Source organism: Aspergillus versicolor, assembly GCF_001890125.1.
Source record: "Aspergillus versicolor CBS 583.65 unplaced genomic scaffold ASPVEscaffold_4, whole genome shotgun sequence".
NCBI lineage: Eukaryota > Fungi > Ascomycota > Eurotiomycetes > Eurotiales > Aspergillaceae > Aspergillus > Aspergillus versicolor.
Genome location: NW_024467527.1, coordinates 614,926 through 640,575, shown reverse-complemented (window position 1 = coordinate 640,575; position 25,650 = coordinate 614,926). Strand labels below are relative to the sequence as shown.

The 25,650-nt window shown below is 51.3% G+C and overlaps 9 protein-coding genes across 9 annotated transcripts; 2 read left to right on the top strand and 7 right to left on the bottom strand.

Annotated features, from left to right (window-relative positions):
* Positions 1 to 28: 28 nt before the first annotated feature.
* Positions 29 to 1,490, bottom strand: ASPVEDRAFT_40786 (putative glycerol dehydrogenase). The gene is made up of 3 exons (XM_040812210.1): positions 1,160 to 1,490; positions 423 to 1,106; positions 29 to 353 (listed from the first exon to the last, which is right to left on the bottom strand). The coding sequence occupies exons 1-3, from the start codon at positions 1,221 to 1,223 to the stop codon at positions 157 to 159; spliced, it is 945 nt and encodes a 314-aa protein (XP_040666992.1). The 5' UTR covers positions 1,224 to 1,490; the 3' UTR covers positions 29 to 156.
* Positions 1,431 to 3,070, top strand: ASPVEDRAFT_71335 (inositol oxygenase). Its single transcript, XM_040816113.1, has one exon. The coding sequence runs from the start codon at positions 1,728 to 1,730 to the stop codon at positions 2,658 to 2,660; it is 933 nt and encodes a 310-aa protein (XP_040666991.1). The 5' UTR covers positions 1,431 to 1,727; the 3' UTR covers positions 2,661 to 3,070.
* An 863-nt stretch (positions 3,071 to 3,933) lies between these two features.
* ASPVEDRAFT_52225 (putative NAD binding Rossmann fold oxidoreductase) lies at positions 3,934 to 5,066 on the bottom strand (the record flags this gene model as incomplete). The annotated part of the gene is made up of 2 exons (XM_040814604.1): positions 3,934 to 4,674; positions 4,740 to 5,066. 2 exons carry the CDS (start codon positions 5,064 to 5,066, stop codon positions 3,934 to 3,936), a joined length of 1,068 nt encoding a protein of 355 aa, XP_040666990.1.
* Positions 5,067 to 5,473: 407 nt separating this feature from the next.
* ASPVEDRAFT_27901 (uncharacterized protein) lies at positions 5,474 to 7,239 on the bottom strand (the record flags this gene model as incomplete). Its single annotated transcript, XM_040810061.1, has 4 exons — positions 5,474 to 6,173; positions 6,251 to 6,387; positions 6,448 to 6,877; positions 6,953 to 7,239. The coding sequence occupies 4 exons, from the start codon at positions 7,237 to 7,239 to the stop codon at positions 5,474 to 5,476; spliced, it is 1,554 nt and encodes a 517-aa protein (XP_040666989.1).
* Positions 7,240 to 7,568: 329 nt separating this feature from the next.
* tor (putative TOR pathway phosphatidylinositol 3-kinase TorA) lies at positions 7,569 to 15,304 on the bottom strand. The gene is made up of 4 exons (XM_040808652.1): positions 15,062 to 15,304; positions 14,045 to 14,996; positions 8,297 to 13,994; positions 7,569 to 8,243 (listed from the first exon to the last, which is right to left on the bottom strand). The coding sequence occupies exons 1-4, from the start codon at positions 15,186 to 15,188 to the stop codon at positions 7,854 to 7,856; spliced, it is 7,167 nt and encodes a 2,388-aa protein (XP_040666988.1). The 5' UTR covers positions 15,189 to 15,304; the 3' UTR covers positions 7,569 to 7,853.
* Positions 15,305 to 17,072: 1,768 nt separating this feature from the next.
* On the bottom strand, positions 17,073 to 20,802 carry ASPVEDRAFT_52222 (SH3 domain protein; the record flags this gene model as incomplete). The annotated part of the gene is made up of 3 exons (XM_040814603.1): positions 17,073 to 18,856; positions 18,910 to 19,008; positions 19,071 to 20,802. 3 exons carry the CDS (start codon positions 20,800 to 20,802, stop codon positions 17,073 to 17,075), a joined length of 3,615 nt encoding a protein of 1,204 aa, XP_040666987.1.
* Positions 20,803 to 21,257: 455 nt separating this feature from the next.
* ASPVEDRAFT_623740 (Rtr1/RPAP2 family protein phosphatase) lies at positions 21,258 to 22,838 on the top strand. The gene has a single exon (XM_040815613.1). The coding sequence runs from the start codon at positions 21,624 to 21,626 to the stop codon at positions 22,599 to 22,601; it is 978 nt and encodes a 325-aa protein (XP_040666986.1). The 5' UTR covers positions 21,258 to 21,623; the 3' UTR covers positions 22,602 to 22,838.
* A 221-nt stretch (positions 22,839 to 23,059) lies between these two features.
* Positions 23,060 to 23,753, bottom strand: ASPVEDRAFT_40781 (40S ribosomal protein eS17). The gene is made up of 4 exons (XM_040812209.1): positions 23,686 to 23,753; positions 23,483 to 23,608; positions 23,208 to 23,405; positions 23,060 to 23,150 (listed from the first exon to the last, which is right to left on the bottom strand). Exons 1-4 carry the CDS (start codon positions 23,704 to 23,706, stop codon positions 23,076 to 23,078), a joined length of 420 nt encoding a protein of 139 aa, XP_040666985.1. The 5' UTR covers positions 23,707 to 23,753; the 3' UTR covers positions 23,060 to 23,075.
* Positions 23,754 to 23,877: 124 nt separating this feature from the next.
* Positions 23,878 to 25,522, bottom strand: ASPVEDRAFT_40780 (mitochondrial 37S ribosomal protein bS1m). The gene has a single exon (XM_040812208.1). The coding sequence runs from the start codon at positions 25,495 to 25,497 to the stop codon at positions 24,109 to 24,111; it is 1,389 nt and encodes a 462-aa protein (XP_040666984.1). The 5' UTR covers positions 25,498 to 25,522; the 3' UTR covers positions 23,878 to 24,108.
* Positions 25,523 to 25,650: the final 128 nt, after the last annotated feature.

Sequence of the window (25,650 nt, the reverse complement as noted above, 5' to 3'; positions counted from 1 at the left end):
ACTTGGATGGGATGGAGAATTTATGTATAGAGTAGACTTTATGTTACTGATGGTTGCTCCAGTGATCATTCGACCGAATAATGAACAGTTTTTTTCTATGTACAATCTATATACTTTAACTGTTCCCGATTACAGTCTACTCGAGCCGGCGGATAGTCACTGCTTGTCAGGGAATCCAAAGTTCACGCCGAAAGGAGGATACACGTAGCGCTGGAAGCCGCTCGTCGCAGCCAACTCGGCAGAGTACTTGGCAATGAGGTCGACGTCTTCCTTTTCCAGAGCGACGAGGTTTCTGTTCTCTTCGATACGCGAGGGCGTGACTGACTTTGCGAGTACGGCGGAACCACGGGCCACTGACTGCTTGTTAGTTTCAAGAACAGGAAAAAAAGGAAGAAGGATGGTAAGGGAGGAATGGAACATACAATGCCAGCTCAACAACACTGTCGCAGGGCTAACATTCCGTTTCTTCGAAACTTCCACGATGGCCGGCGCACTGAACAACGGTGACCCAGTGCTGCCCAACGGACTATAAGCCGTAATATTGATGCCCTTCTCGTTACAATAATCCACAATCTCCTGCTGCGGCAGCGACGGATGGTTCTCAATCTGGTTCGCAGCAGGAACAATCTTCGCCTGCGGCAGCAACTCCTCCAGATACTGCTTGGAGTAATTTGACACTCCAATCGCCTTAACCTTCCCGGGGTTCTTCGCAATAAGCTCCTCCATGTTCTTCCACGTCGTCACATGGCTGTGGCTGTGCACGATGTCGCGGCTCCCGTCCGCCAGCTTGGGGAACAGCTCGTGGTTCCCATTGGGGTTCATCGCCAGCGGCCAGTGCACGAGGTACAGGTCGACGTAGTCGAGGCCGAGCTTGGAGAGGGAGAGGTTGAGGGCCTCCTCTGCGCGGGTGTGATATGTGCACCACAGCTTTGTGGTGACGAAGATTTCAGAGCGCTGGACAAGGCCTTCTGAGAGGGCGCGGTTGATGCCCTCGCCGACTTCGGTCTCGTTGCCGTAGCATTGTGCAGCGTCGATGTGGCGGTAGCCCACTTTGAGAGCGTGATAGACGGCCTTGCTTACTTCACCTGGGGCGGATTGCCATGTTCCTGGTGATTGTTAGGTGGTTGTTGTTTGTTTGTATGGGAATGAGGGGAAATACCGAGACCGAGCGCGGGGATCTCAGCGCCGGTGTTGAGCTTGAAGCGTGTGTCTGCGATGGCCATTTTTGCAATTGGGTATCTGGGAATAGTTTGTAAAGCAAAAAAAGGTAAAAAGGAGGAAAGAAAGTAAAGAAAATTAAAAGAGAAAGAGGGAAAAGGCGAGAAACAGCGGCATGATATACTCCGAAGCGCGCAAGTCGATGGAGGGGCAGTCGGGGGGTATTCCCCCGGATATTTGACCAGACTCTCAACAATAATTCCATCAACCGGAGCGATTCCGGGCCTTTGCCCGGGGCTTACTTCAACAAGTTAGTTCGGGCCTGGGCAGGCTGGGCAGAGTCTGAGGGAAGAGATCGCGGGGGGATCGGAAACTGGGTTCCAGGTCTTCGCTGCGGATTCTGGAATCCGTCCTCTCCAGCTACACCATGCCATCACTCGGAATTCGCATCCTCATTCGCCTGCCACAATGCCGTTATATATACTATTCTCGTCTCAGACAGACTCAGCTCTCCATCAACCAAACAACTGCCTCTTTTTACTAAAAGTTTGTTACCAAAAAAGTCCATCATGAGCCCTCACGCCAACGTCGCCAACGGCGCCGCCCTCGAGGAAATCTCCGACGCCATCGACAACGTCAACGTTCTCAAGCAGAACCTGAAGGAAAAGGCCCAGACCGAGAAAGACCTCTACGAGGAATCCGAGTTCGACAAGGAGAAGGACAAGACCCAGTTCCGCCAGTACGAGGACGCCTGCGACCGCGTCAAGAACTTCTACAAGGAACAGCACAGCAAGCAAACAGTCGCCTACAACCTCAAGGCTCGCAATGACTTCCACTCCAAGACCCGCGCCGAGATGTCCGTCTGGGACGCCATGGAGAAGCTCGACACCCTGATCGACGAAAGTGACCCAGATACTTCCCTCTCCCAGATCGACCACCTGCTACAGTCCGCCGAGGCCATTCGCCGCGATGGCAAGCCCCGCTGGATGCAACTGACCGGTCTCATCCACGACCTGGGCAAGCTGCTCTTCTTCTATGACGCCCGCGGCCAGTGGGACGTCGTCGGCGACACATTCCCCGTCGGCTGCGGGTTCGACGAGCGTATCATCTACGGCACCGAGTCGTTCGAGGATAACGAGGACTTCGGCCACCCTATCTACTCTACCACCAACGGCATCTACACTCCCGGCTGCGGGCTCGACAATGTCATGCTCTCATGGGGCCACGACGAGTACCTCTACCACGTTGTCAAGGAGCAGTCGACTCTCCCCGACGAGGCCCTCGCCATGATCCGATACCACTCATTCTACCCCTGGCACAACGCCGGTGCGTACAGGCACCTGATGAACAAGAAGGACGAGGAGATGCTCAAGGCTGTGAAGGCTTTCAACCCTTATGATCTGTACAGCAAGAGCGACGATGTCCCGACGGTGGAGGAGCTAAAGCCTTATTACCTCGACCTGATTGATGAGTTCTTCCCCAAGAAGGTCATCAAGTGGTAGACTGCCTGTTTTCATTTTTCATTTTACGAGTTACGACGAATCAAAGCGGTATCTTGATGCCATTACTATATTGGCCTTAGTTAGCTTAACATGCATGACATAGATGGTTTTTTACAAAGTGCATCATTTCTTCAAACCCCACTTCTTCTCAAGCCCACTGTCCAAGCAGATTCAAACCAAGTGTAAGCAGTTCCATTCTTCGATAGCCGACAATCAATCAGGGGCACTAAACAGAATACCCGATTAGCCCCACCAAACCACACATCCAAGGGCAAGAAAAGAACAAAGCAAAACATAACATACCACACTATTACCCGTGTTACAATCTCCAGAACAACAGAGGAAGGTACCGCCGTTACAGTACTCGCCGGGCTGGGAGCAGCCAACCCTCGGTTCGATGTCGATGGCGGCCACGGCAGTGACGGCGAGGAGGAAAACGGTGGCGAAGAGCTTCATTTTGGCTTGGTTTTCTTGGCTTGCAGCTATACTGTTCTAGTATTGCTTGGTTTGTAGGAGTAATCGAAGAGTATAGGAGTTTATGAGATTGTGCGATATGAGCAGGAATGAGGTGATGCAGGCGCCCTTGAGGAGGGTTTATATAGATTAACCATAGCACAAGCTGAAAACCGAAACAGGATCAAAGAAGACTACTGGGCTGTGCTGGCTGTGTTTGACAGAGACGACTCGGTAGCAATTGTTCAACTGACTCGGCCAGGATTCGGCGGACGAAGTAAGATTTTAGTTAAATATAAGGGCTTATTCGCACTTTGGGTTGTATGCGGTGTAGATGGGTTGATATTGTGGCTAGACGAGCATTTCCAAGTAGATAATTAGCGATGAGGCGCCGATATAGGTTGGGGAGTATGTTTGATCTTGAAGTACGTGCTTAGGAGGATAACTCAACAGAAGTCTTTCAGAAGCTGTATCCCGTCTGCAGTTCTGTACTGATATCAGCATGATAAGCCCTAGTGTAATTCCTTCAGGAACATCTCACTTATACGTCATTATACTTGGGCCTGCTTGGTATTCATTTACTTTACCTGAATGACAGCTGCACTCCCGCGAGTCATGTCCAATCTGTAGCCAGGGTGGGCTGGATATGATCATACATTTTAGACAGAAAAGTACCGAAGGCTACTAGATTAATATCGATGAGATAGCGTTATGCTCCTTAGGTAGGGTATTGAATCTATTTTGTCAATCTATATATGCTAGACTCTAATCCAACGCATAACATAAAAACCATAGCCGTTAGAACCATTAAAAATTACGTTCATAGATTCGCCTTCGGGACCCGGTTCCCACGCTCATCAAAGAAGATCTTCTCCCCCGTAATCAGGGATTCCTGCAGCGCAGCACCAATGCGCACAGCCTGGACAGCACCATCCAGCTTCAAGGGCACCGTCGTGTTCTCTAATACCGAGGCCGTGAACTCGTTCGCCTCCGTCACAAACGCATACTCAAAGCGGTCATAGTAGTGTTGCGGGATCTCTTTCTTGATACCACCTGCATCGAACGTCTGGACCAGGTTCAATTGCGGCTGGGCATTCACTGTAACCTTGCCCTTTGTTCCAATGAATTCACTTGTGTCTTCCTGGCCCGCGGCCATCATGCGAGAAGCGTAGAAGTACGCCATCTTGCCGTCGTAGAACTCAACGAGACCAACGGCGTTGTCACGGTCGTTGTGCTTGCGCAGGTCCGGCTCGACGGCTGTGATTCCGACTGCAGAGACAGAGCGCACCTTGGAGTCTTGCCCGAAGAACCAGAGCGAAAGGTCGATGTCGTGGATTGAGCAGTCCACGAAGATACCGCCGGAGAACTCAGCGTATGCGACGAAGAACCCGGTTGGGTCGAGCTTGTCGCAGGTCTGGCTGCGGATGACACTGGGGGCACCCAGGGCGCCGGAGGACATCTTGTTGTAGGCGTCGCGGTAGGATGCGTCGAAGCGGCGGGAGAAGCCGCACATGACTTTGAGGTGAGGCTTAGCGTTGGCGGCGTCGAGGACGGATTGGGACTGGTTTTCATGTTAGTTCCTCAATTTTGGGATGATTAAGGGAGAGTACTGAATGTGTGACTTACAATTTCAACGCTGGTCGACAGCGGCTTCTCGCAGAGAACGTGCTTCTCGGCATTGATGGCCTTGATGGCTTGCTCGGCGTGCACGGCTGTGGCAGAGGCGACAACAACGGCTTCCAGGCCCTCGTGCTTCAGCATGTCGTCGTAGTTCTTGTAGAGCTTGACTCCGTAGGGAGCAAGGTGGATTTTGGCCCATTCGATTTCAGTGTCGTCCGGGGTGCTGGCGGCGACGAGCTCCGCGCGGGGAGTGCGCTCCAGGAAGTTAAGGGCGTGGCGCTTACCCATGCGGCCGAGGCCGGCGCAACCGATCTTGAGGCGTTGGGCAGTCATTGTGGTGTAGATGAGGGAAATGAGGAAATGAGGATGGGATCAAGGAGCAAATAAGGGTGTGAGTGAGGAATGATGGAATTGCGATGAGGGGAGCAAACAGCGAGTGACGAATTTAAGTGTACAGCTGCAGGCGAAAGTCGGTCTGGTCTCCAACAAAGCAGGAGCTTGAATGCCCCTCATTTGCAAAAATTAACCCATCATCGCACAGGAGCAACTCCGAGTCCAATGGAGACCATCGTCCGTACAGGAACGCGGACTTGGTGGAGAGTCGGAAAAGGGCTTCCAGGGAGAGAAATGGGTTCCGATACCCCATGCGGGGAAAATTGCCCCTTCTCGCGGGCCATACTTCAATGCTTCATAGGTCATGGTCACAATTAATTACAGTGCTGATGATAATAAGTAAAATCTCACGCTCTGCGCCTCCGCTTCTCAATGGGATCTGTGAAGCCCTCGCCCTTCATCCACGCAAGGAGCTTCCTCACGCCTCGTCCCTGCACCGTGCCCGGGCGGCCCTCCAGCGCGCTCCCCAGAACCGCCCAGGCCACAACAAACAGCCAGGCATCGCCGCCCCTCCACCCCTTCCATAATCCCCGCTTCACCCCCGCCTTCCACGCCGAGTCCACTGCCGCTCGGAAAAAGTACAAAAACACACTGCGGCTGTTATTTCCTAGGAAAGCGAACGGCACCCCGGCAAGTGCACCGCTGAGGTAGAATCGCTGCGTCGGCAATACTGTCCGTGGCAAAATCGCGTTCCACATGCACACACTGCCCCACGCCGAACCGATTGCCGTTGAAAGCACCGCTGTCTGTGTGAGGACTTGTTTTGAGAGACCGTTAACCGTCGAGATCGGCTGGGTTAGCCATGCTTTCAAATTCAGTGCCGACCGCGCAAGTGCCACCATCGCGAAAAGTCGCGCTAGAGCAGATACAGAGAGCAGTAGGTGATGCGCGAAAGCTGTGCCACAGCTAGGACTACCAGGATGGAGCAAAGCACATGACAGGTTGGGTATTGATGGATGCGCTGGTCCAGTAATCGGCGAGATAGACTTGAGTCCCGATGGTAAGACATTGGGAACCGAAGGACGAAGTATAGGCGAGACGAACGCCCTGCAACTGTTAGCTTCTGGCTTTCACTGGCCTGGCAAAAAGGGAAAGGAAAAAAAAAAAAAGGCGAAACAACTTACGGCCAGCGGAGACTAGCAATTGACGCGATCGAATCTACAATCTCATCCTTCTCTGGCCAGGGAAACTGGTCTGGCAAAGTATCCGGCCGGTCGTGGATATAACTCGGTGAGTATTTCATAATCACACTCCCAAACCACTACCATACTCGGTTAGCCAAAGCCATTGCAGCCGACATCAAACAAATCTGGACACATACCTTAGGTGTAGCCTCCCGATCAAACACAAAGGCGTGGAATAGCTGTGCAAGCGACGCCGGCATCAGCAACCAACTCCCAAACCACCACGGCCGGTTCTCAAACCACCCCTTCTCATCCATGACGTTGTAAACCGCCTCCAATCCCCGTGTAGCGGCGTAAATAGCGACCGTCATCCGGAGCTGGTTCTGCGTGCAGATTCCCAGCGAAAGACCCGCCAGACTGGCACCGACTGCAGGCGCATACCGCGATGTGAGCGCCTTCGAGATGCGCGGGTTGCGCTCGCGAAACGGCTTTGCCTCATCGTTGCGTAAGTTTATGCGCAATTTGACAAAGAAGCGATGTAGGAGCCGGTGCAGCAAAACCATCAGGGACATCGCAAGGGAAAGGCGGAAATTTGGAGATCGAAGCAGCGAGGTTCGGGGTTTTTGCCTATTTCCAAGCACACGTTAGCAAACGATGATTCTGGTTCAAAAATTTCACATTCAAGATAAGACTATTTCGTACTGAGCCGAGTTCTTTTGTATGCGGCTGATAACAAAGTCGACAAGCTTCATCAACGCCCCCGAGGCCAGAAAGACGCGCAGCGACGCACGTACAGCCGTTTCATTGTATTTATTCTTGGATCGAGTAATGGCTTCGAATCTTGCAGGGGTTGGTAGTTTGTTTTGCAAGGAGCGGGAACGCTGGGCGTAGTCGTGAAGGGCCTTGTATTCTTTGGCACTGAGGGAGACGCGCAGGGCGTTGCGAACAACTGGGTGTACCCCATGATCAGGTTGTAGAGTGGGCGCCATAATTTTCCTGTCCTAAGAAGGACCGTTGGAATGGAAGTAGGCACAATAGGATAGAAAGACAGTATGAGAATAATGAGGGAACAGAGGAGGGTGAGGAGAGTTGAAGATGATCCTGCCCGTGACCTCGGCTCGGACTTAGCAATCAATACCTATTGTGACGTAGCAGCATATATGACCGGAGACATCCAACCAGGTCGAGGAGATTGTTTGACTCACCTAGGTACCTTGATTTTGGCATTTGTATGTTTGCTGAGCCATTTCTACTTGAATGCCTGATTTATACTCTGCAACCAGGTACTAAACGAAGTTAATATGAGCACGTGCAATCTGAAGAAGCAAATCCATATATACTACTACTACTACTACTACTACTACTACTACTACTACTACTACTACTACTACTAATTCCCAGTGCTTCGGTTCAACATAATATCATGTCTAAAACAAGAATTAAAGCCATAACACCGCCCAATCATCCTCATAGGATAGGCCGACATAGCTGAAAAGAATCATTATGCTACAGCCCAAACCCATAAATCTGATATCATGCATAATCCACCATCGCCATCAAAAGACCCTGAATACAACAAAAGATTCTTTAGGAAACAAAACAATCACCAGAAACTACACCATCCAATCCAATGTTGACAAATGTTCTCCACACTCGTCGCCTGTGCAAGAAGCTTGTCAACTTGGTCGCTCACATTGAGCTCCTCAGTGGGTTTAAAGTCATGACCCGTCAGTTTTTCCCGAACTCGCCCAAGCACCTGCAGCGCTCTCGCATTCTGTGCCTCGCGTGCTTCATTGGGAACGCCCTCTTGGGCATCGAGGATGCCGCCTTCAAGAATTGAAGGTCGACGGTGGCGGGAGAAGTTGCTCGGTTGAACACCATGCTCAATATTGACGCCAGAGACGACCGATTGGCGTCGCTCTGCGTTGAATGGCATTCGATCAGGAGACTCTCGGATTCCGAGACGCCAGTTAATTAGGGGGTCATGGATGAACTAAATTCATGTTAGTTAAGTAAATACAATAGGATAGAGGGAAGGTGACTTACAGCCTCCAGAACAGCCATCAACGAGTCCTTATTCTCGCGGATCACACGCATGACAGCCTCGCAAGTGATTCTATAGCTTCCTTCGATATTGCTGACTTCCATCGCAAAGGTCAACATACGCGTAAGACGGAATGGCACGCGCTCTGGATACTTCTCCCGATGCATCGCAACCTCGAAGCAGTCACCAAAATCGATGTGAACCACTTTTCCAGTAACCCTGTCCAGAAGAAGATTGGACGGGTGACGGTCGCCCAAACCAAGGATGTATCCAACCATGGACATGACACCGAGCGACCGAGTGTAATTGGTTCGTCGCTCAAGCCAGGCCTCAGAACTCTTACTCTTCAACCACAGAACACGATACAGATCCTTTCCGGTAGTGTTGTCCATGGCGTATCCAAAGACTTCAACCTTTTGCATAAGCGTCAGGTTATCGTAGTCTGGGGCCATTTGTAGCATAATCCTATGCTCGATATTGAGGAGAATGCGTCGTGTTTCTCGGTACTCCTTGATCAAGGCATGCAAGGTGTCGCTGTTCGTGACCCATCCAATGATACCGGAGTTTTGGGAGAGTGGAATGGCAGGGAATCGTTGTACTGTCAAATGCCGCTTGAAACTCTCACTATCGTTGTCAAGGAGAGTGTTGACTAGCCCGAACAACTGCATAACTCTCTCATCTTGTCTGATATCTTCATGACCTTTCAGTGCATACATATAGGAGCTTCCATCGCTGCCCTTTAACGTCATCCGTCGTGGCCGCTTTTTCGTCTGGAGGACATGCAGGATTGGATCGAAACTGATGATGCGAATAATAGGTCTGCCGCTTTGATAGGTACCAGGGACAGCTAGATCAAGGTCCATACAATCCTTGAGCTTGGGCGAGACATATTTGAGATCGAGTGTCGATAGCTGCGGTAGCTGTCGACTGATCTTGCGGAAAACGGTGTAATACAGATCCCACGCCTGGTTAAGATCACCGATCTCCTCGGTCTCGCGGTAGAGCATGCAGTAATGCTTCGCCTCGGCAAGGTCGCGCCCGAATGCCTGGGCAAAAGATACCTCGCGCAGGGTCTCCGCACCTTTATCAAGCATTTCGTGGAGTGGAGCAAGAGTTGAAAACATCCCTTCCACGTTATGGTCACCGAAATAAAGTCGGGATGCTTCTTCTAATCCCTCGTGCCAGAGCTCGTGCCATAAGACGGCGACTCTGATAAGTTCGTGACTTACAAGGTCGGCCTGTTCAACAAGAGTGGCGCTGTGTTGCCGCATGCTATCCATGATATTACTTGCGGACTGTGACCGTCGAGTAACATTAGATTTCATTGCAACCGTCAGGGGATACACGAGAGCCTGAGGGTGTGTCTTGCCGACTTCAGCTAGCAGGCGATGAACAGCGCTTCGAACCCTAAAGTTTGGCTGGTTGATACGGGCAATAAGTTGAGGCGTGACCGCAAGCCATGTGTCGATATTGACAGCAGTAAATCCCTCTGTAACAACAGAGTTCACTTCCTGGTCACCCCCGTGGTTAAACCAAAGGGTGAGCAACCGCAAGGTGTCCTGTAGAGAGGATGTTGATGATAGCCCAATGGATCTGAGGAAGCCACGGATAGCAGGAATCACATGTTCTGTTACAATATGACCTGGAACCAATGCCAAACTTCCACCATCCTTGTTCGCTTGGCTAGCAATTGTTGTAACGACCTCGAAGTTTGCTAGGGCCCATGAGTGCCAGGCTTTGTAAGAATCGCGGTTGTATCTAGTAGCTGCCGAGTATGCATTAAGCACTTCACGGACATGCTCTGGTCGCCAGTCTCCTCGTTGCAAGGCCGTCTGCCACTCTCCAAGCCTAAGGTAGCTTTTGGCAAGGAGCCTTCGGAACTTGTTAACGTCACCAACGCGTTCTCTGAGGCCCATGATATCGGTATGATTTCCTTCGGTAATGCCGTTGACGCCGTTGACGCCGTTGATACCATTATGTTCGGTTTGCGAGGCGACAAGTGCATTGAAACGTGTGAAATCTTCAGTAAGGTTTCCGGTGAACTCTCTAAGCATTTGAAGAGCCTCGCGTTGACGTCCACTAGACCAGCTAAACTTCAAACGAGCATATGTAACTTCTGGCGGGGAAATAGTCCGCGTGCCGCCGCTGCCATCAGAGAGTACCGTCTCCAGTGACGCTAGAGATCGTTCGGAAAGACCCATGCGGTTAGATTTACGGCAAAGGTTCGCAAACTTGATCCACATGTCCAGGTTTTCTCGCGGTGTGGTGACGAGCGCTCTGACCTTGAGCATGCGTTGCCACACCTCCACGTTCTGTTGACAGCCAAGGAGTCGTCTGTTCCAGGTCTGGCGCATGGCATCTTGCTTCTCCGGATCACCGACATTTTGTTTGTATGTGATGATCTCCTCGAGTTCGGCAAGCATTTGCACGCGGACAACCACGTTGTATGCGCGGTTGTAGGATTCTCCAAGAAGTGCGGATAGCTCGGTATCAAGGCCATTTCGCGCCTTTTCGATGTACATAACCGCTTCGTCGAACTGGTTACGATGAATCGCCAAAATGGCACCGAAAAATGAACGGTCGGGAGATTGTTCCTTCATGACACTCAAGTATGAGTCCATCAATTCCCACTGGCCTCGACCCCATGCGGCCGCAGCAGCTAGAGGAGCGATAGACTTCCGATGCTCAAGAGAAGCCTGGTTCCATTTCTCCTGAGCCAAGTCGGACAACACCTTCCACTCTCCAAGGGCGTGTAGACAACGCATTTTCCCCATTGTAATACCGAAAGAATCCGGATCAATCTTCTCACGTCGTTTGTAAGCCGCAAGAGCCTCCTCCCAGCGTTGAAGCTTCTCAAACCATGTTTCCTTGAGTTCTACATCGCGATACGCTTGGGCTTTTCTAAGAATACCGATAGCGGCATCGGACTGTTGGAGTTGATTGTTGATGGTGATCAAGGCTTCCACAGCTCCAGAATTCTGATCCTGCTCGAACTCGAGTTCCTTGTAGTGAAGTGCTTTTGCAAAGGCATGGCACTTGGCCGCATACTTGCCAAGTGTGCGGATGTCAATCGGCAACGCTTTGTCATCGTGCTCCATAAACTCAGCCAGATTGAGAAGGATCTGAAGGATTTCTGGGGGGATGTTTGGTGAGGTAAGTGCCTTTTCAATTGATCGTACCAGCTCCTCCTGGTATTGATCATACAATTCTGTCCAACAAGAGACAAAGGCGGCGTTGAATAGGTCTCTCGCGAGAGGTTGGTATATGCCCGCCAAGCTCGCGCAGGCACGTAGGGCTGGCGAGGGTGACTCCTTTAAGAGCTCCACGCTGAATCTTCGAATCCACTCCTGCCAGTCCTCTCGTGTTGACTTCTGTGATGCATCCCAGGCATTCTTCAAATGTTGTTGGTTGACTACCATTTTCTTTTGGCCAATCTCGGCGTAATTAGCGTCATCTGCCAAGTTCGCATAGCTCTCCTCGGGATTAAGATCCTGGGGAAGTGGATCTCCCTTTTGGAGCTTTGTCACTAGGATCTGATAATTGACATGTGTGACCTGGTGATGTTTCAAAACCTTATTCAGCAAGTGGATATAATGGTTGAAGTCCTGGCCAAGCTGGAATATCAAGGAGCAGATACAGTCCATGGCAGATTGTCTCAACATGCGGTCGTTGCCGGCAACGACTCGAGACAGAGAGTGGACGATTAAGGATGCAAAGTCGGAAACATTCACTTGTCGTGAGAGTTTCGTCAGACTGTCAATGGCGGACTTCCTAATACTCGGTGGGTTCTGGGCTCTATCGAATAGACGCACAATGGATGGAACAATCAAATGCATATATTCCTCGCCACTGGGGCCAAATATTAGGAAGCTGTGTAAGATCCTCTCCGAAGGTTGTCGGCGCGGTGTGGTATCCTTCTCAAGCGTATCCAGCATTGGAGGAACGAGACTAGCAAGGTATTTCTTGAATTCACCCTCCAGGGACTTAGCTACCGCGTCCACGAGAGATAGAATCGTCCCCTGGACCTGATACGACACATCCCAGAATTCTCGAACAACCTCGATGATTTCAGGGAGAAAGGCTCTTATGTGCTGCTTCACGATATTGACAAGAATTGCCATTTGGTTGAAATATGATTCAAGTCGTCCTCCAGGCGAACCTCGCATAACGGAGATAAAACCTGGAATAATTTGACCTAGGAAGGGCACACATTTCAAGCCGAGGGTTTTGAATATTGTGACAATCGCATCGATGACAGCGGAATGGTATTGTTGAAGGGAGTTCTCACGGAGTATGTTTTGCAAGAGGGTGTGGATCACAACAGTTGGGTAGTACTCTTCATTAGACGGCGCAAGTCCTTGCATGATGAGACTAACATCTGATACTGTTTGTACTTCATTGATATGGTGAACATCGGGCGCTGTTTCGCTTATTTGCTGGTGCTTGTAGGGGTCCAATGCACCAAGTGTTCCCAGAACCTTGATCGTCTCCTTACGAAGCGACCCTGCTTGCTCTGTCTTGATTATTCCGATGAGTACAGCCAGGAGATGGGGGTGATCAATGTAAGGCTCGATAACGTAGCCGGAGTTGCTTGATATTTGGCCCAATGTTCGTAGTGCCGCTTCTCTCTTGGCATGGGAAGAAAGATCTTGCAATGCATCAAGAATTATCGGCATAAGTTGGGGTAGATACGCTCTCATATCACTTCCTCCGACACTCGCAAGTTCCCCGACAGCCTTGAGCGTGGTGGATGCGACACCGTGGTTGACATCAGTTGCCTTCGGTAGCAGAGTTGTAACCATAGGATCCACATAAGACCTGATGAGTTTCGTCGCGTTCGAAACGAAAAGGCTGATAAGCTGGGCACTTTCCTCCTTCTGGCGCGCAGTATTTGCAAACCCAAGCCCTGTGAGCAAGTTCACCAGCAACTTTCGTAATGGTGGAAAGACATAGGCTGGGTTGACACTGGAAAGGCGCCCAATAATGCAGATTGAGGCCTCTCTTACAGAGAATACCTCGTCATTTACAGCTAAAAAGAGGCATCGAATGTTTTCTGGCCGTGCAAGATGCCGGTCAAACTTGCGATCAAGTGATAATAAGACGGTACGTCGAATTTCGGGATCTGGGTCCCCAACACCGACGGTCAATAGTTTGTCAATGACTTCGCTCACGACCTGTATGGAATGGCTACTGGTTTGGTTGATGATTGGATCGTGCACAAATAGCTGACAGCAGGTAAGAGCGGCAGCCTTCCGAATCTCAAAATTGTCGTTCTCGACGTAATGGATAGCAACGTCGCGCACGAACTCGTTGAGGATGTGGCCTGAAAAATCGAAGCTTCCCAATGTATGGAGGGCTAATGCGATTTCGACATCTGAGTGTAGCTCCTGGGGAGTGAAATCCTTGGCGAAGGAAGGCATCGGAGGAAGTCTGCTCTCGGGACATCCCAAAGGCCGAAAAGGGGTGCCGTCGAGTATCAGGCTGAGCATATCGAGCAACTTTACTTGGATCGTGGGCTTGATTGGTGGTATGTAATGAGCCATGTCAACAAGAGCTTGTGTTAAAGATTCGCTCAATCCACAGGCAAAGATGGGGTCCAGGAGTGATTCCATGTATTTGCTGAGTGCCTGCCCCACGGCCAGAGACAGCATGCTGATACATTCAAACATCGGTGCTTCGTTGATGGTAGCCCGATTCCGCCTTCCAATTGTTAGAATATGTAATAACGAGTCGGAGATAAATGAACTTACGCTTTCGAGGCAAGCCCTTCCCGAATATAAAGAATGATACCATCCAGATATTGTGCGATGGCAACACCAACAGCATTCGCGATCTTCCCAATAGCTATGAAAGCAGAATTTCGCTCTTTTTCTTTCTTCAGCTGAGCCTGTAGGTAAACCATGAATTTATGAAGGTATGTCTCGGTGAAGTCAACGGGGGCATAAGAGGCGAGGATGGGAATAGTGAGAACGACTTGCGTCCGAATCTTTGGGTCGCGGTGGTCCTTGAGACGAAGGACAATTTCGCATGCATTTCGATAATGCTCATTCATAAACATAGCACCTTTGAGAAGGAGTTCTTTGAGGACTAAGAGCGACCCATGTATCCAATCCACATTATTTGACTTCAAGCCCAGAAGTGCTTCCTCGTATATCCTCGCAAACCACAGCTGTCGAACCTGCATATCTCGCGCAGCGATAATTTCAAAGCATTCGCTCACTGCTTCAGCGGCAGTCTCTCGAATGAGTACTTTGGGGTCTCTGAGAGCAACCCAAATGAGTTCGAAAATTTGAGGAACGAATCCATAAAGGAGAGTGGGGGAGCCTTTCGCCAGTTCTCGAATAACCAGCACGGCAGCAAATCGCCGGCCTTCTTGTCGTTCGGACTGAAGCCATTCCAGCGCCGATTGTATTTCACTTTCAACGAGTTCAGCAGTGAGCGCACCGCCGGGCTTTGCTAACCGACCGAGTGCCCGCGCGGCGTAGACGAGAACGGCATTATCGCTGCTACGGAGCGCACTTCGTAGATAGCTGGCAAATCTGGTCGTCTTCTGGGCGTTATCCACACCCTCAAAATCTATTAACCGGTCAAGGGCGAGGAGACCTCCGATTCTTTCGTGCGCATCGTTGCCGGTGACGACGAGTTGGGCGATGCGTTGACTAACAGCGTTATAGAACTCGATAAACTTCTCGGGGGCCCAGTCTGGGATAAGAAGACTCTGGGTTAGCTCGTTGTGATTGGTTGACGAATTTGAAAGCTTATATTACCTCTTGAGATGGCAAGGACGTTTTCATAAAGCTCGTAAGCAGCTCGGACTCGTGTATCCTCGTTCTTAGACTTGAGCTCGATAAAGAGCCTTTGGGTGACGTCCGTGATCGGACCTGCTTGCGCCATTCTGGATATCGCACCCTAAGGGGGACATTTGACGGCAGCCTCAAGGGCACTCAAAATGACAGCGGGGGCATGAGCGGAGAGAGTCGAGGGCAGATAAACGAGGAGGAGAGGCGGGCTGGAGGTCAGAAGGCCTGGAGTCGTTCACGGTTCCGCTCACTAGTTAGTGCACGAGCCAATTATGCCTGAGGCATATATTTATGCCTTGTTTACTAGGCCGCGGACCATCAGCTGCTGCTTCTCTAAATCTTCTCTGTTATGTTACTGCGATGTTGCCCTGGAAAGCATAAGACTTTCTTTTTAATTTATGTCTTTTTTCTTTTTTAAATATAGTCTTGCTTCACACCAACACCCCAGCAGGCTATGACGACGGCCAATATATTCTCTCTACAATGCACTATGACAAGGCACGAGATGCTCTTCAATGAATTCACTTATGTTGCTAACATCACTCTCTAAAGGGGCATCACTCCGTTGACCCCATATAACTCGTGTCCACCTCCAGGGACTGCGACTCGTGCACAAACACTGGGGAATCACCTAGGACTACTGGTAGGTCACAACCACTGAACCACAGCCTAGAAAGCTGCCATGTCATGCTAACGCAACGCTGCAAGTCCAGACACCCTTGTCTTCCTGCAAATGGCCACTGATCCACTCGTTACGGTGATAGCCCTCCGGTGTTTTCACGCAGCCACGGTAGCCTTAGTATCCTTACCAAATTAGCTTTTTATATCTTCCACTGATACCCTCCTCTCGCTTAGGACAGCCATGGAAGCCCATAAACGGTATGCCATCGCCGGAAAATAAGGTTCCTGGCCATTTAAGGCCCCATAGAAGGTGCCGGGCCGCTTTTAGATTTCTTCTCTCATCGAAATGATAGGGGAGAGCAGCTTCTTTTGAGAACGCCGCTACTGTTATCCAAACAGCCAAAGGCCTGTTGCGATGATTTCTCCTTTCATCGAAAAGCAGAAGAGCGAGTACTTGCTGCAGACACTGTTGTGTTCTTGCGAGTTCGGCTATTTAAGCCATTGCGGATCTTGTGCCAATAATGCCATCAACGCAGCCGCAAGCCTCTTGCGATGATTTCTCCTTCCATCGAAAAGCGAAAGAGCAAGGGCTTACTGGATACACTGCTGGTGTTGGTTTCGGTTTGCTATGGGTGCAGCAACGGGTAATTTCAACAGGGGAAATGGTAACAAGGACTTATTATTATATCGCTCCCCTGTCCGTCAATAATGTAGTTTGTTTGCCTGTTAAAACTTCTGTATGACATAACCGAATAATGGCTATCATCATCAACGGTTACGCTGCTGTTTACTGAATATCGATGCATGGTTTGAAGCAATGCCAACTCCTTGTTTCTAGTTTTCTAATCTTCAAACGTTAGCTACTAGCTAGTCCGTCGGTAATTCATACGATGACAAAGAGAATTCAAATGAAAAGAACTAATTATCAAAGAGTTTTAATTTAGCCTTAAGTTAATTAACAAAACGAAAGTGAATTATCGATCAAGGCTACATGAAAACAACAAAGTCAATGTCAATAGATACAGGGAACAAATGCTATATCCGAAGGAAGATCAAGCGATCACAGCACAAGAACAAGCAGGCATGCAGGTTCAATTGTATTAGTCCATGTACCATCGGAGAATTAAGATGTACCAGAAACAATCATCTGTCCATCTCTTGTACCGTGTTTGAGTTCGTGGTGTCAGCAAAGGAAGAGGGGTGGACGAGGTGCGATGTGTGCCATGTCGGACCCGTCGTTCTAATCAAATCAATCATCAAGTTGTCATTGCGGGTTCGGTTTAGGAAGCCCCTCCCACGTCAGGATCGTCATCAAGCATTACTTAGTGTCGAGTTCGGTTCGTTCATTGCCATATCTTTAACTATCCCAGCCGACCCACTTGCGAGGCATCACTCGCCAGACCTTGCACTCGCCGCTGCGCATGTCATTGAGCTTGAAACTCTCCATTTTGACCTTTTTACTCTCCCGGCCCTGCTCCCAGGCACGGATTTTCTTCTTTGTTCCATCCCAGTCCACCACAACACCGACGTGGTCGGGTTTGCCAACCTCCACGCTGTACTTCTGGTGCATTGTTCCACGGTGTCCTTGGAAACGAGCATTGCGGAAACTTACGATATCACCAGGGCGAATTTCATCGTTTTGCTGCACGGATGCATTGGCCATGTTAGAGTAAACCAAAGCACCATATGCTCGATTGCCGACAGGACGAAGAGCATCCGACAAGTCCTCAAATAGGTGCTCAATTAAGCCGAATGGCGTACCATCAGCGACGGTTGTGTTTTGGATAGCATTGACGCCCTGGGTGACAAGCGTGCCGATCTGGACGTGCGCAGCCTCAAGCTGATCCTGGCGAGGAGGCAGAGGGGGCTGTTCGTGGCGTTGCTCCAGCGTCGCATCGGCGGGATTTCGAGCATCATAGTTCACAGAAATTACGGTTTGGGAATAGTCGCGGAACAGAGCATAAACATCTTTGGTCACTGTGGTCTTGCCGCCTCGTTTTGAGGAACTTGACTCTTCAAACTCGAGGAGAATATCTTGGCGATTTTGGAGGGCGGGAGGAGGCGTGTTTGGCTGAGCCCACCACGTTGTGCCCTCGGCCAAGTCAACTTCCATGGCGATAAAGCCCTGGTCAATGGACGGACGGTTTACATCCATAGAGCGTCGTACAGAGGGTTGAGCCCTCGGCACGTCCAAAGATGCGCGGTTGGATCGTGGTGTTTGGGGAGCGATCGCCGCAGGGGGCTGACTCGGAGGCGGGGGAGGGGCTGAAATCTCTGGAGCTGTCTGTACCGGGGATGCATCGTACAAACTGTCCGATTCATCTTCTTTAACAGGTGGCGGTGGGGGTGGAGGAAGAATGTTTGGTCGACCCGTTGGCACTGGGGCTGACTTGGGGGCAGGCAATCCATGTGTCGGCGCAGTGTAACGGTAAGGATCATACTCATCATCATCACCGTGAGATGGCTCCTTCTGGGGAGGAGGTGGTGGAGGAGCCCTAGGTGCATCTATGGAAGCTCTACCAGAACCAGAGCTCTTCGGAGGTTGAGATGGAGGGGGCGGAGGAACTCCTCTAGGAACAGATGGGGGGAGTGGTGGCACACGGGTCTCTGTCGGGCTGCGCGGTGATTGAAGGGATTGATCGTCGGTTGCAGTGCCTTCATCAAGGCTAGAATCCCGACCATGGGCCTTCAAAGCATCCTTAAATTTTGCACCGGACGCGATATCGGTATCATAATCACCATCATATTCTGTTACCTCGCCTTCGACATCCTCTCCAGCTTGCCGAGGCTGAGAGATACCACTGGTTCGACTATCGGCGGTTGACCTACGTCTAACGGCTCCAGGAGGAGGTGGTGGAGGAGGTCGAGTTTGAGTAGGAACTGGAGGGTTAGTTGGGACGGGTGGATGCCCTCTACTGAGTCTCTTCTCGGATGAGAGTGTCGGTGACTTTGGAGAGGTGGCATCATAGGTTGATGAACGACGAGAATCAAGATGGTCCGGCAATGGAGGCGCCGGCTCCGAGGGTTGACCTGCGGCTACAGCGTTCAAAGACAAATTCTGTGCATGCACGGATAGCTCATCATCAGAGTCCTCGCCGCCAGATGTAGGGCTTCTCGCGGGAGGAGGGGGAGCAGGTCGACCTAGTTTAGGGTTTAGTGGGAGAGATTAAAAGCTTTGATGTTAAATTACTCACCTCCTGGTACTGGAGGGGGGGATAGAGGTAGATCGTGAGAGCTGGGAATCGGAACAGGGCGTGTTTCCATCGGTGGAAGCGGAGGAGGCACTGCGCGCTCTAAATCGCAAGGTAATTAGTAAAAGAAGAAAAAAGGAAGGGGCAGTGCAGGAGTTGCATACCGCGAGGAGAAGATAATGGCTTTTCAACTGAGCTACGAGGAGCTTCTTCTTCTTCTTCCTCTTCTTCCTCATCCTCACCAACTCTAGACGTTCCGGGTTGAGCAGGTTGTCCAACCGAAGCAATTGATGGTGACTCCTCGTCCTTCTCGGCTGTGGGAGAACCTAATGGTGACCTAGCATTCATTCCGGGCAGAGCCATAACAGGAACCGGGGGTGCACTTGGGGTTGGGGCTGTTTCAGTATTGCCAGTGTCCTTTTCTGTCTCCGCAGGCACAGGCGCTCTAGGCTTTCGAGATGCAGGTCCAGGGGCGGGCATTCCGCCTCCAAAGAAGCCCATCATACCCATACCACCACTCATCTTTGCCATTCTTTCTCGAAGTTCCATCTTGCGCTTAACCTCCGGGTCCATATCTTCCTCGTTCTCTTCTTGCTCTTCGTCTGATTCAAGCCTTTCATCCTCTTTTCCATCCTCTTTGGCTTCAGGTTGCTCCGCCTGTTTTTGGACCGGAGGCGGAACTGCGGCGCGGGAACGATCATCTATATCTTCTCTTCCCGTAGATGTCTCATCGGCATCTTCAGTGTCTGCAGCAGCTGAATCATCTGCATCATTTGTATCGCTCGTCAAGTCCTGGAGAGCAGATTGTTGCACTGCAGGCTGCGCGGTGGGAGCGCTGACGCCCTTTACTGTTTCCACACTATGGTCCCTACCAGTTTCAGGGGATTCAAGGTCTTCAGATGCCGGTTCAGCAGCTTGGACAACCTCTTCCTGGGTTTCTTGACGTGGCTTCTGAGGTCGCTTGGGCTTTTCTTTCTTCTGGGCAGCTTCGGCGTGGCGGGCAGCTTGCTCCATCTGTTGCTTTTGCAAAAGTGCAATTCTTTCCTTCAAGCTTGTTGGCTTAGGTTGTTCTTCCGTTACCTCCTCAGTATCTTCAGTCGGCGCAGGCTGGCTCTCGGAAACGGGTGGTTCAGGCACTGGCCGGTCTCGGATCTCAGGGTCCTCCTCCCGCTTGTATACCGTTGCAGGGGGCTCTCGGGGCGGCGGTGGAACATAGGCATTCTTACTGGGAGGTGGCGCAACGAATGGCTTCTTGATAAACGATTGGGAGGAGTAACCTGGCGGCTTAAACGGCGCAATTGGCGGCGCCGCCGGTTTATTGAAAGCGGCAATGCGATCCCTGAATGAGGATCCAGAGGGCTTCTCTGCCACAGCAGGAGGCGGCGGCTTGGATGCAAGCTTGGGGGCAGGAGGATTGGGCTCTTCTGGAGGACTCTGAGCAGCAGGTGCCGGCGCAGGTGCTGCCTTAGGAGCGGGCTCGACCGGTGACTCTTCCGCAGCGGCAGGAGGGGATTGAGGAGGGGGTACAGGCTTAGTCTCTAGTGGAGCTAGCGGAGGTGCTGCCTCTTCTTCGACCTCGGGAGCGCGAGCCTCTGCCACCGGCGATTCAATTGTAGCTGGCTCGGGAGGTGGCGGTGCAACAGCCTCGGGCTCTTTCTTCGGCCTGCTGGGGCGGGTCGGTCGTGGGGGAGCAGGGGGCTCATATTTCTCGACGAAATTCTTGGGGAAAATACCCTCTACCTTACTCCCCGACTCATCGGGGTATTCACCAAAATACCATTCGTCATCCTCCACAGCAGTTACTGTTATGATCTGGCCGATGGCAAATTTAAGGTCATCCTCATGGTCCGAAGTATACTCGAAAACCGCCTTGACCGTAAATGGCGGGCTAGACATTGGGGAAGCCGACCCTCACTCGGAGGAAATTGGTTCAGAGGAGGTGCGGACCGCGCTGGAGCCAAGTGGAGGGGTGGCTTTTAAATAACGCAACTGGAAAGTCGGAGCGACATGAGCATTAGCTGGTTGCGAACTTCAAAATATGTACAATAAACAGGGACATATGCAGGGGAGGGGTGGTTGCTGGACGATCAAAGAAATGGGAGTAGTATGTCAGACGAGGGTTGACGTATGTCGGGTATGGCTGCGTCGTGGGGTTGGTGTGTGGATGTGAGAGGTGGGAATGCCAGAGAGAGAGCACGGATTAAGATCAGGAAAGCACGGGTCGACTTACAGAAATTCCGGGGCAATCCAGAGACACCTCAGGTTCGGTTTCAAGGCAAGGCGCCCGGGGGACAGGAAATAGTGATGAGAGCAACAGAATAATCCAGAGGAGTGGCAGGAGGTTGGAGTGAGCGAGGCGGCGGGAGGAGTAAAGACCGCCTGCTGCTGCTCTGCTGCTCCACCAACGGCACGATCGGCGGCTAATAATGACGAAGTGTGAACAGGCAGAAATGAAGGAGACGAACACACTGCCACGGTTGCGAGAGTGCGAGAGCGTGGTTTAACGACGCAGTCGATTTGCTGGAGAGCTGGCTGTTTCGTCTCGGTGGCTGAAACTTGGGCCCTCGTCATGGATTGAGTTCGAGCTCTACAACTTGAATCCGGGGTTTCGCCTTCTGCCGGCCCGACCATCTTTTCTTCAGGCCTTGTTTGTTCATCCACCGCCAGATCCCACTCAACACACCAGGACAAATTCAACCCACCAACAACGCCAAATAATGTCGTCCGACCGCCCCGAGTTAAAGACTTCGCTCCCCTCGATTCATGCCGCATCGGCCCGACAATCAAATAATACAAGCCCGCCAAAGTCGAGAGCCAGCAATGCCCGTCGCTCGCCACTAAAGCCCAAGCAGAAGCCCTCCAAACCAGAGACGGACCCCCGCCATCTGGCAATAGCTCTACACCATGCTCATCGCATTCAGGCGCAGAAAAATGCCCAGGACCTCATCCTAGATCGCATCCTCGAGCTCCTCACTCTCCCGTCTTCTCAATCTGCAGATCCTGCCGCCCCTTCCGCTGAAGATACTGAGAAATTTAAGACCGCTTTAATACCCTTTCAGCCCGCTGACTACGATAATTTGATACAAGAACGGAACATCGAAGGTCTCTGCGGGTATGGACTCTGTCCTCATGAGCATCGCAAGGAGAACTCGAGGGGTACGTATCGAATAACCTGGGGCGCTAGAGGAAGCGGTCCAGGCGGTCGCGGACGGGATATGAACATTGTCCCGCGAGAGAAGTTTGAGATGTGGTGTTCTGATGAGTGTGCCGAGCGAGCAATGTACATTCGAGTACAGCTGGCCGCAGAGCCGGTGTGGGAGAGGCGGGGAGACGACCTACGAGGAAAGCAACTCCTCTTACTTGAGGAAGGCAGGACAACAAAGGGCAAAAGTGCAGTGAGAGACTCAACGAGCGTTAAGGAAGTCCTTGGTCAGTTGGACAATCTTCACATGGACACTACACCAGAGCCGAGCGCTGTGGCAGATGAAATTTCAAGACTGTCGGTCAAGGACGATTCTCGCTCGCGAGAACTCGCTATGGAGCGCGGCGATCAAAACCCAGCCCTTCGTGCCGGTAGGGTCGATGTTCAGATTCAAGAGAACACCAATCCCAACAGGCCCATCACTTCGCCAGAGATGCGACCCGGAGACGAGAAAGGGGGCTCCATTGAAGGATATTTGCCGCATGAAGCGTAATGTTACATATATATATAGGCGGCCGATGGCTACAGCAGGCCAGGCTTTCTGCGCCATTCTTCTTTTACGTTGCTTTGAGGCGTTCTACAGGCGGATACCCAAATGTTATTTAGGCACAGCATACATACCTTCTAATGACCTTTAGACTGTCATCCCCAAAGCAAATGGGGAGTGCTCCAGTAGGGAATGTAGCAGGAAAATGGACGCTAAACAAGCAGTCCATCATTTCCAACCCCCAATACCTACGCATCTTCCGCAGAAGACTCGAACCACGAGGGAGAAAATTTGGCAATCAAGCGTCATCCCGAGGGAATCGGCGACACCTTTCTCAGCAGCAACCATGTTTCATTTCTCATATGCTGTTCCTAAAAAAGTAACCGGATTCCGGTGCGCCAGCCAGGGTGATAATAAAAACACGATCGGACAGACCATGGATCAGCCGCATAAGATCATTAAACTTTTTTCGAATATCCTCTAAGAGCGGAAGCGGCGAGGACGCTCGGGCTGCTGCTGGGTAACAGCGACAACGTTGACCTTGAGGTTGTCGAACTATCCACACGTTAGCAACTTAGCTATATACAAACTAAATTTGCAAGGGAGACTTACGCCCAGGCTCTTAAGGAGGTCCTTGGTGTCGTTGTCGACATCGAGCTGGCCAGACTCGGTCTGGGAGACGTCGAGAGCGGAGATCTCAGGAACGTACTGATCCTTACGCTCACGCTCCTCCTCCTGAAGCTTGAAGGAGATACCGCGGACAGGGCCACGCTGGATACGCTTCATGAGGTGGGTGGTGTAACCAGCGATCTATAATCCTGAGTTAGCAACTTTCCTCTAGAAGTTCTTGGTTCGCCGCCGCCAGTTGACGGCTGGAGTTTACTAACCTTGTTGCGAAGACGCTTGGAGGGGATGATAGCGATCTCATCGCAGACACGCTTGTTGGTCTCGAAGTCGAGGGTCAACTTGGGGTAGTATCGCTCGATGACGACCTTGGCAGATCTCTTAACGGTCTATTTTTGCGAGAAAAAAATTCGCCGATTAGAAAATGTTCCTCTGCTTATTCGTTTGAAGTCATTCAGCAACTCACCTTAGTCCTGACGCGACCCATTTTGGCGGTTGTTGGCTGGCTGGTTGATTGACGGTTTGCAAGCTGGATTTTGAGATTGTGTTGCGGCTTGTCGGGTATGGTCTGGTGGTGCTGGCCCTTGCCCTAACTTACCGCCCACGTGATTATCTTAGCTTAAATCTTCTTAGTCATTGGCGCTTTACCGTTTTAGGTGCATTGTCATTTTCCGTCCTACCAAGGTTCTATAGACATTGGATTGGGCAGTTATGGCTACGTTATGTTTTATTCGCTTGGATGAAGTATAGTAGTATATTGTATATCACATGTGTACAAATAACAGAAATGTATAGGCTTTACAATGGAGAACCTCAGCTAATCGTACAGGAACTAGGGGGTAAGACTAAAAGGACGATAAAATACAGGAACATTCAGGATGAAAACTCATTACTGAGAAGTGAGAGTCTTCATGAGGTTCCTTGCGACATCCTCCCTGCTAGTTTCCGGTTGTTCCGTTTCGGCACGCCGCACTGGAGATGTGCGAGCTTGGTCTAATCTCGGGACTACCCGTTGGTTTCTGGACGCACGGTTAAACCTGGGCGCTGCAGAGTGTTTCTTGTAATCTTCGAGATCGTGTGCCAGTTTGGCAGATGCGCTAGCGCGGTAGGACGACAGGGCAATCTGTCCGTCCGCCTTGATAGAGGCCCGGATAGGTTGAACGTAATATTTGGCACCACCAGGGATGGTTGCATCAAAGGACGCCAGACCTGGAGGTGCACCTTGTTCCGCGAAAGTCATAGCGCTCAGATCCTCGAATGCAATACCACCGACACCGGCAATCGCCCTGCCAGCCTTACCCCTGACTCTACCGCGGGGTCGGAGGACACGTGCCTCCACTGGACGCTGATGGGCCTGAGGACCATACTTTGGGTGATTGTAGATTGACGCATGCGATCGGGCATACGACAAACCTGCCGAGGGATGTGTCATGGGGGGTCCGTAGGTCGCGTACTCCGCAGCAGGCATCTTAGTTGGGGGAGAGGCGAAATACTTGGAGCCGATGCGGTCATTTGGGACCGCAGGGGCAGAAGGAAGATCCAATAACTCAAAGATCACAGGCCCCAGCGAATACGGGTCCGATCGCAGTGTCTTCACATAGTTGTCGAACTCTTCCTTGGTGACCGGTGGCAGATTCTCCAAATCTTCACCCTTGTCTTGAGCCTGGTTTCTCAGCTCGGCCTTACGCTTAGTGTAGAACCATCTTCGAAGCTTCCGCATAAGTCTGGGCTTTTCCGCCGTAATCTTGTCCAAATAAGCGCCGAACTCTGCTTCCGTCAGGCCCCCAAGCCAGGGTCCGGTGTGTCTGAATTGCTTTGTGTCGGGAGTTGTAGCAGGGGTAGCTTCCGTGTTGTCGACGTTTGCCTCAAAAGGGCTATGGTGCCGCGGCACAATGCTTGTCGAATAGCCAGATCTCGTAGGCAGAGAAATCGGCAAATTGAGTTCCTGGAACTTCTCCAGGGTCATCGTGTGATCCGCTGCCGAATCAAAGTCGGTAACATGCTCAAAGGTATCCAGCGCATTGATCCGAACAACAGGCCGTGAAGACTTCTGTGATGTCGACTTAGCAGGAAGCGGTCTTTTGAGACCCCAATCCCCTCTTGATAATGACGAAGCCGGGGTGACGATGGACGCTCGGACAGGGTATGGGAGGGTTGCGGTGTCGGATTCGTTGCGGCTTCGAGCAGCGGCAGTTTCTAATGAAGTAATAGCTTGCGGGAGTGAAAATAGGCGAGACTTCCGCAACAAATTTGCGGTCGGTGATATTGAGGCCGCCATGTTGTTCGCGGATACCTGCTTCGCTTGTCTGCAAGACGCGGAAGAAAAGTTGGTCTCGAGTTCGACTGGAATTCTACGGCTACGCACTGAGACACAAAGCGCAGTCCGCCCTACCATCCCGCTTCCGCAGTAGCCTTTTTGGTAGTTCACACT

Excerpts from the sequence above, each read along its gene's own strand:
- ASPVEDRAFT_40786 (XM_040812210.1), bottom strand. The coding sequence starts at position 1,223 with ATGGCCATCGCAGACACACGCTTCAAGCTCAACACCGGCGCTGAGATC. Across the intron at positions 1,107-1,159 it reads GATCCCCGCGCTCGGTCTCG|GAACATGGCAATCCGCCCCA; the intron begins GTATTTCCCCTC and ends AACAATCACCAG. Across the intron at positions 354-422 it reads AGTGTTGTTGAGCTGGCATT|TGGCCCGTGGTTCCGCCGTA; the intron begins GTATGTTCCATT and ends ACAAGCAGTCAG.
- ASPVEDRAFT_71335 (XM_040816113.1), top strand. The coding sequence starts at position 1,728 with ATGAGCCCTCACGCCAACGTCGCCAACGGCGCCGCCCTCGAGGAAATC.
- tor (XM_040808652.1), bottom strand. The coding sequence starts at position 15,188 with ATGGCGCAAGCAGGTCCGATCACGGACGTCACCCAAAGGCTCTTTATC. Across the intron at positions 14,997-15,061 it reads CGTCCTTGCCATCTCAAGAG|ACTGGGCCCCCGAGAAGTTT; the intron begins GTAATATAAGCT and ends TTCTTATCCCAG. Across the intron at positions 13,995-14,044 it reads GAAGGGCTTGCCTCGAAAGC|GCGGAATCGGGCTACCATCA; the intron begins GTAAGTTCATTT and ends AACAATTGGAAG.
- ASPVEDRAFT_623740 (XM_040815613.1), top strand. The coding sequence starts at position 21,624 with ATGTCGTCCGACCGCCCCGAGTTAAAGACTTCGCTCCCCTCGATTCAT.
- ASPVEDRAFT_40781 (XM_040812209.1), bottom strand. The coding sequence starts at position 23,706 with ATGGGTCGCGTCAGGACTAAG. Across the intron at positions 23,609-23,685 it reads TGGGTCGCGTCAGGACTAAG|ACCGTTAAGAGATCTGCCAA; the intron begins GTGAGTTGCTGA and ends TCGCAAAAATAG. Across the intron at positions 23,406-23,482 it reads CCAAGCGTCTTCGCAACAAG|ATCGCTGGTTACACCACCCA; the intron begins GTTAGTAAACTC and ends TCAGGATTATAG.
- ASPVEDRAFT_40780 (XM_040812208.1), bottom strand. The coding sequence starts at position 25,497 with ATGGCGGCCTCAATATCACCGACCGCAAATTTGTTGCGGAAGTCTCGC.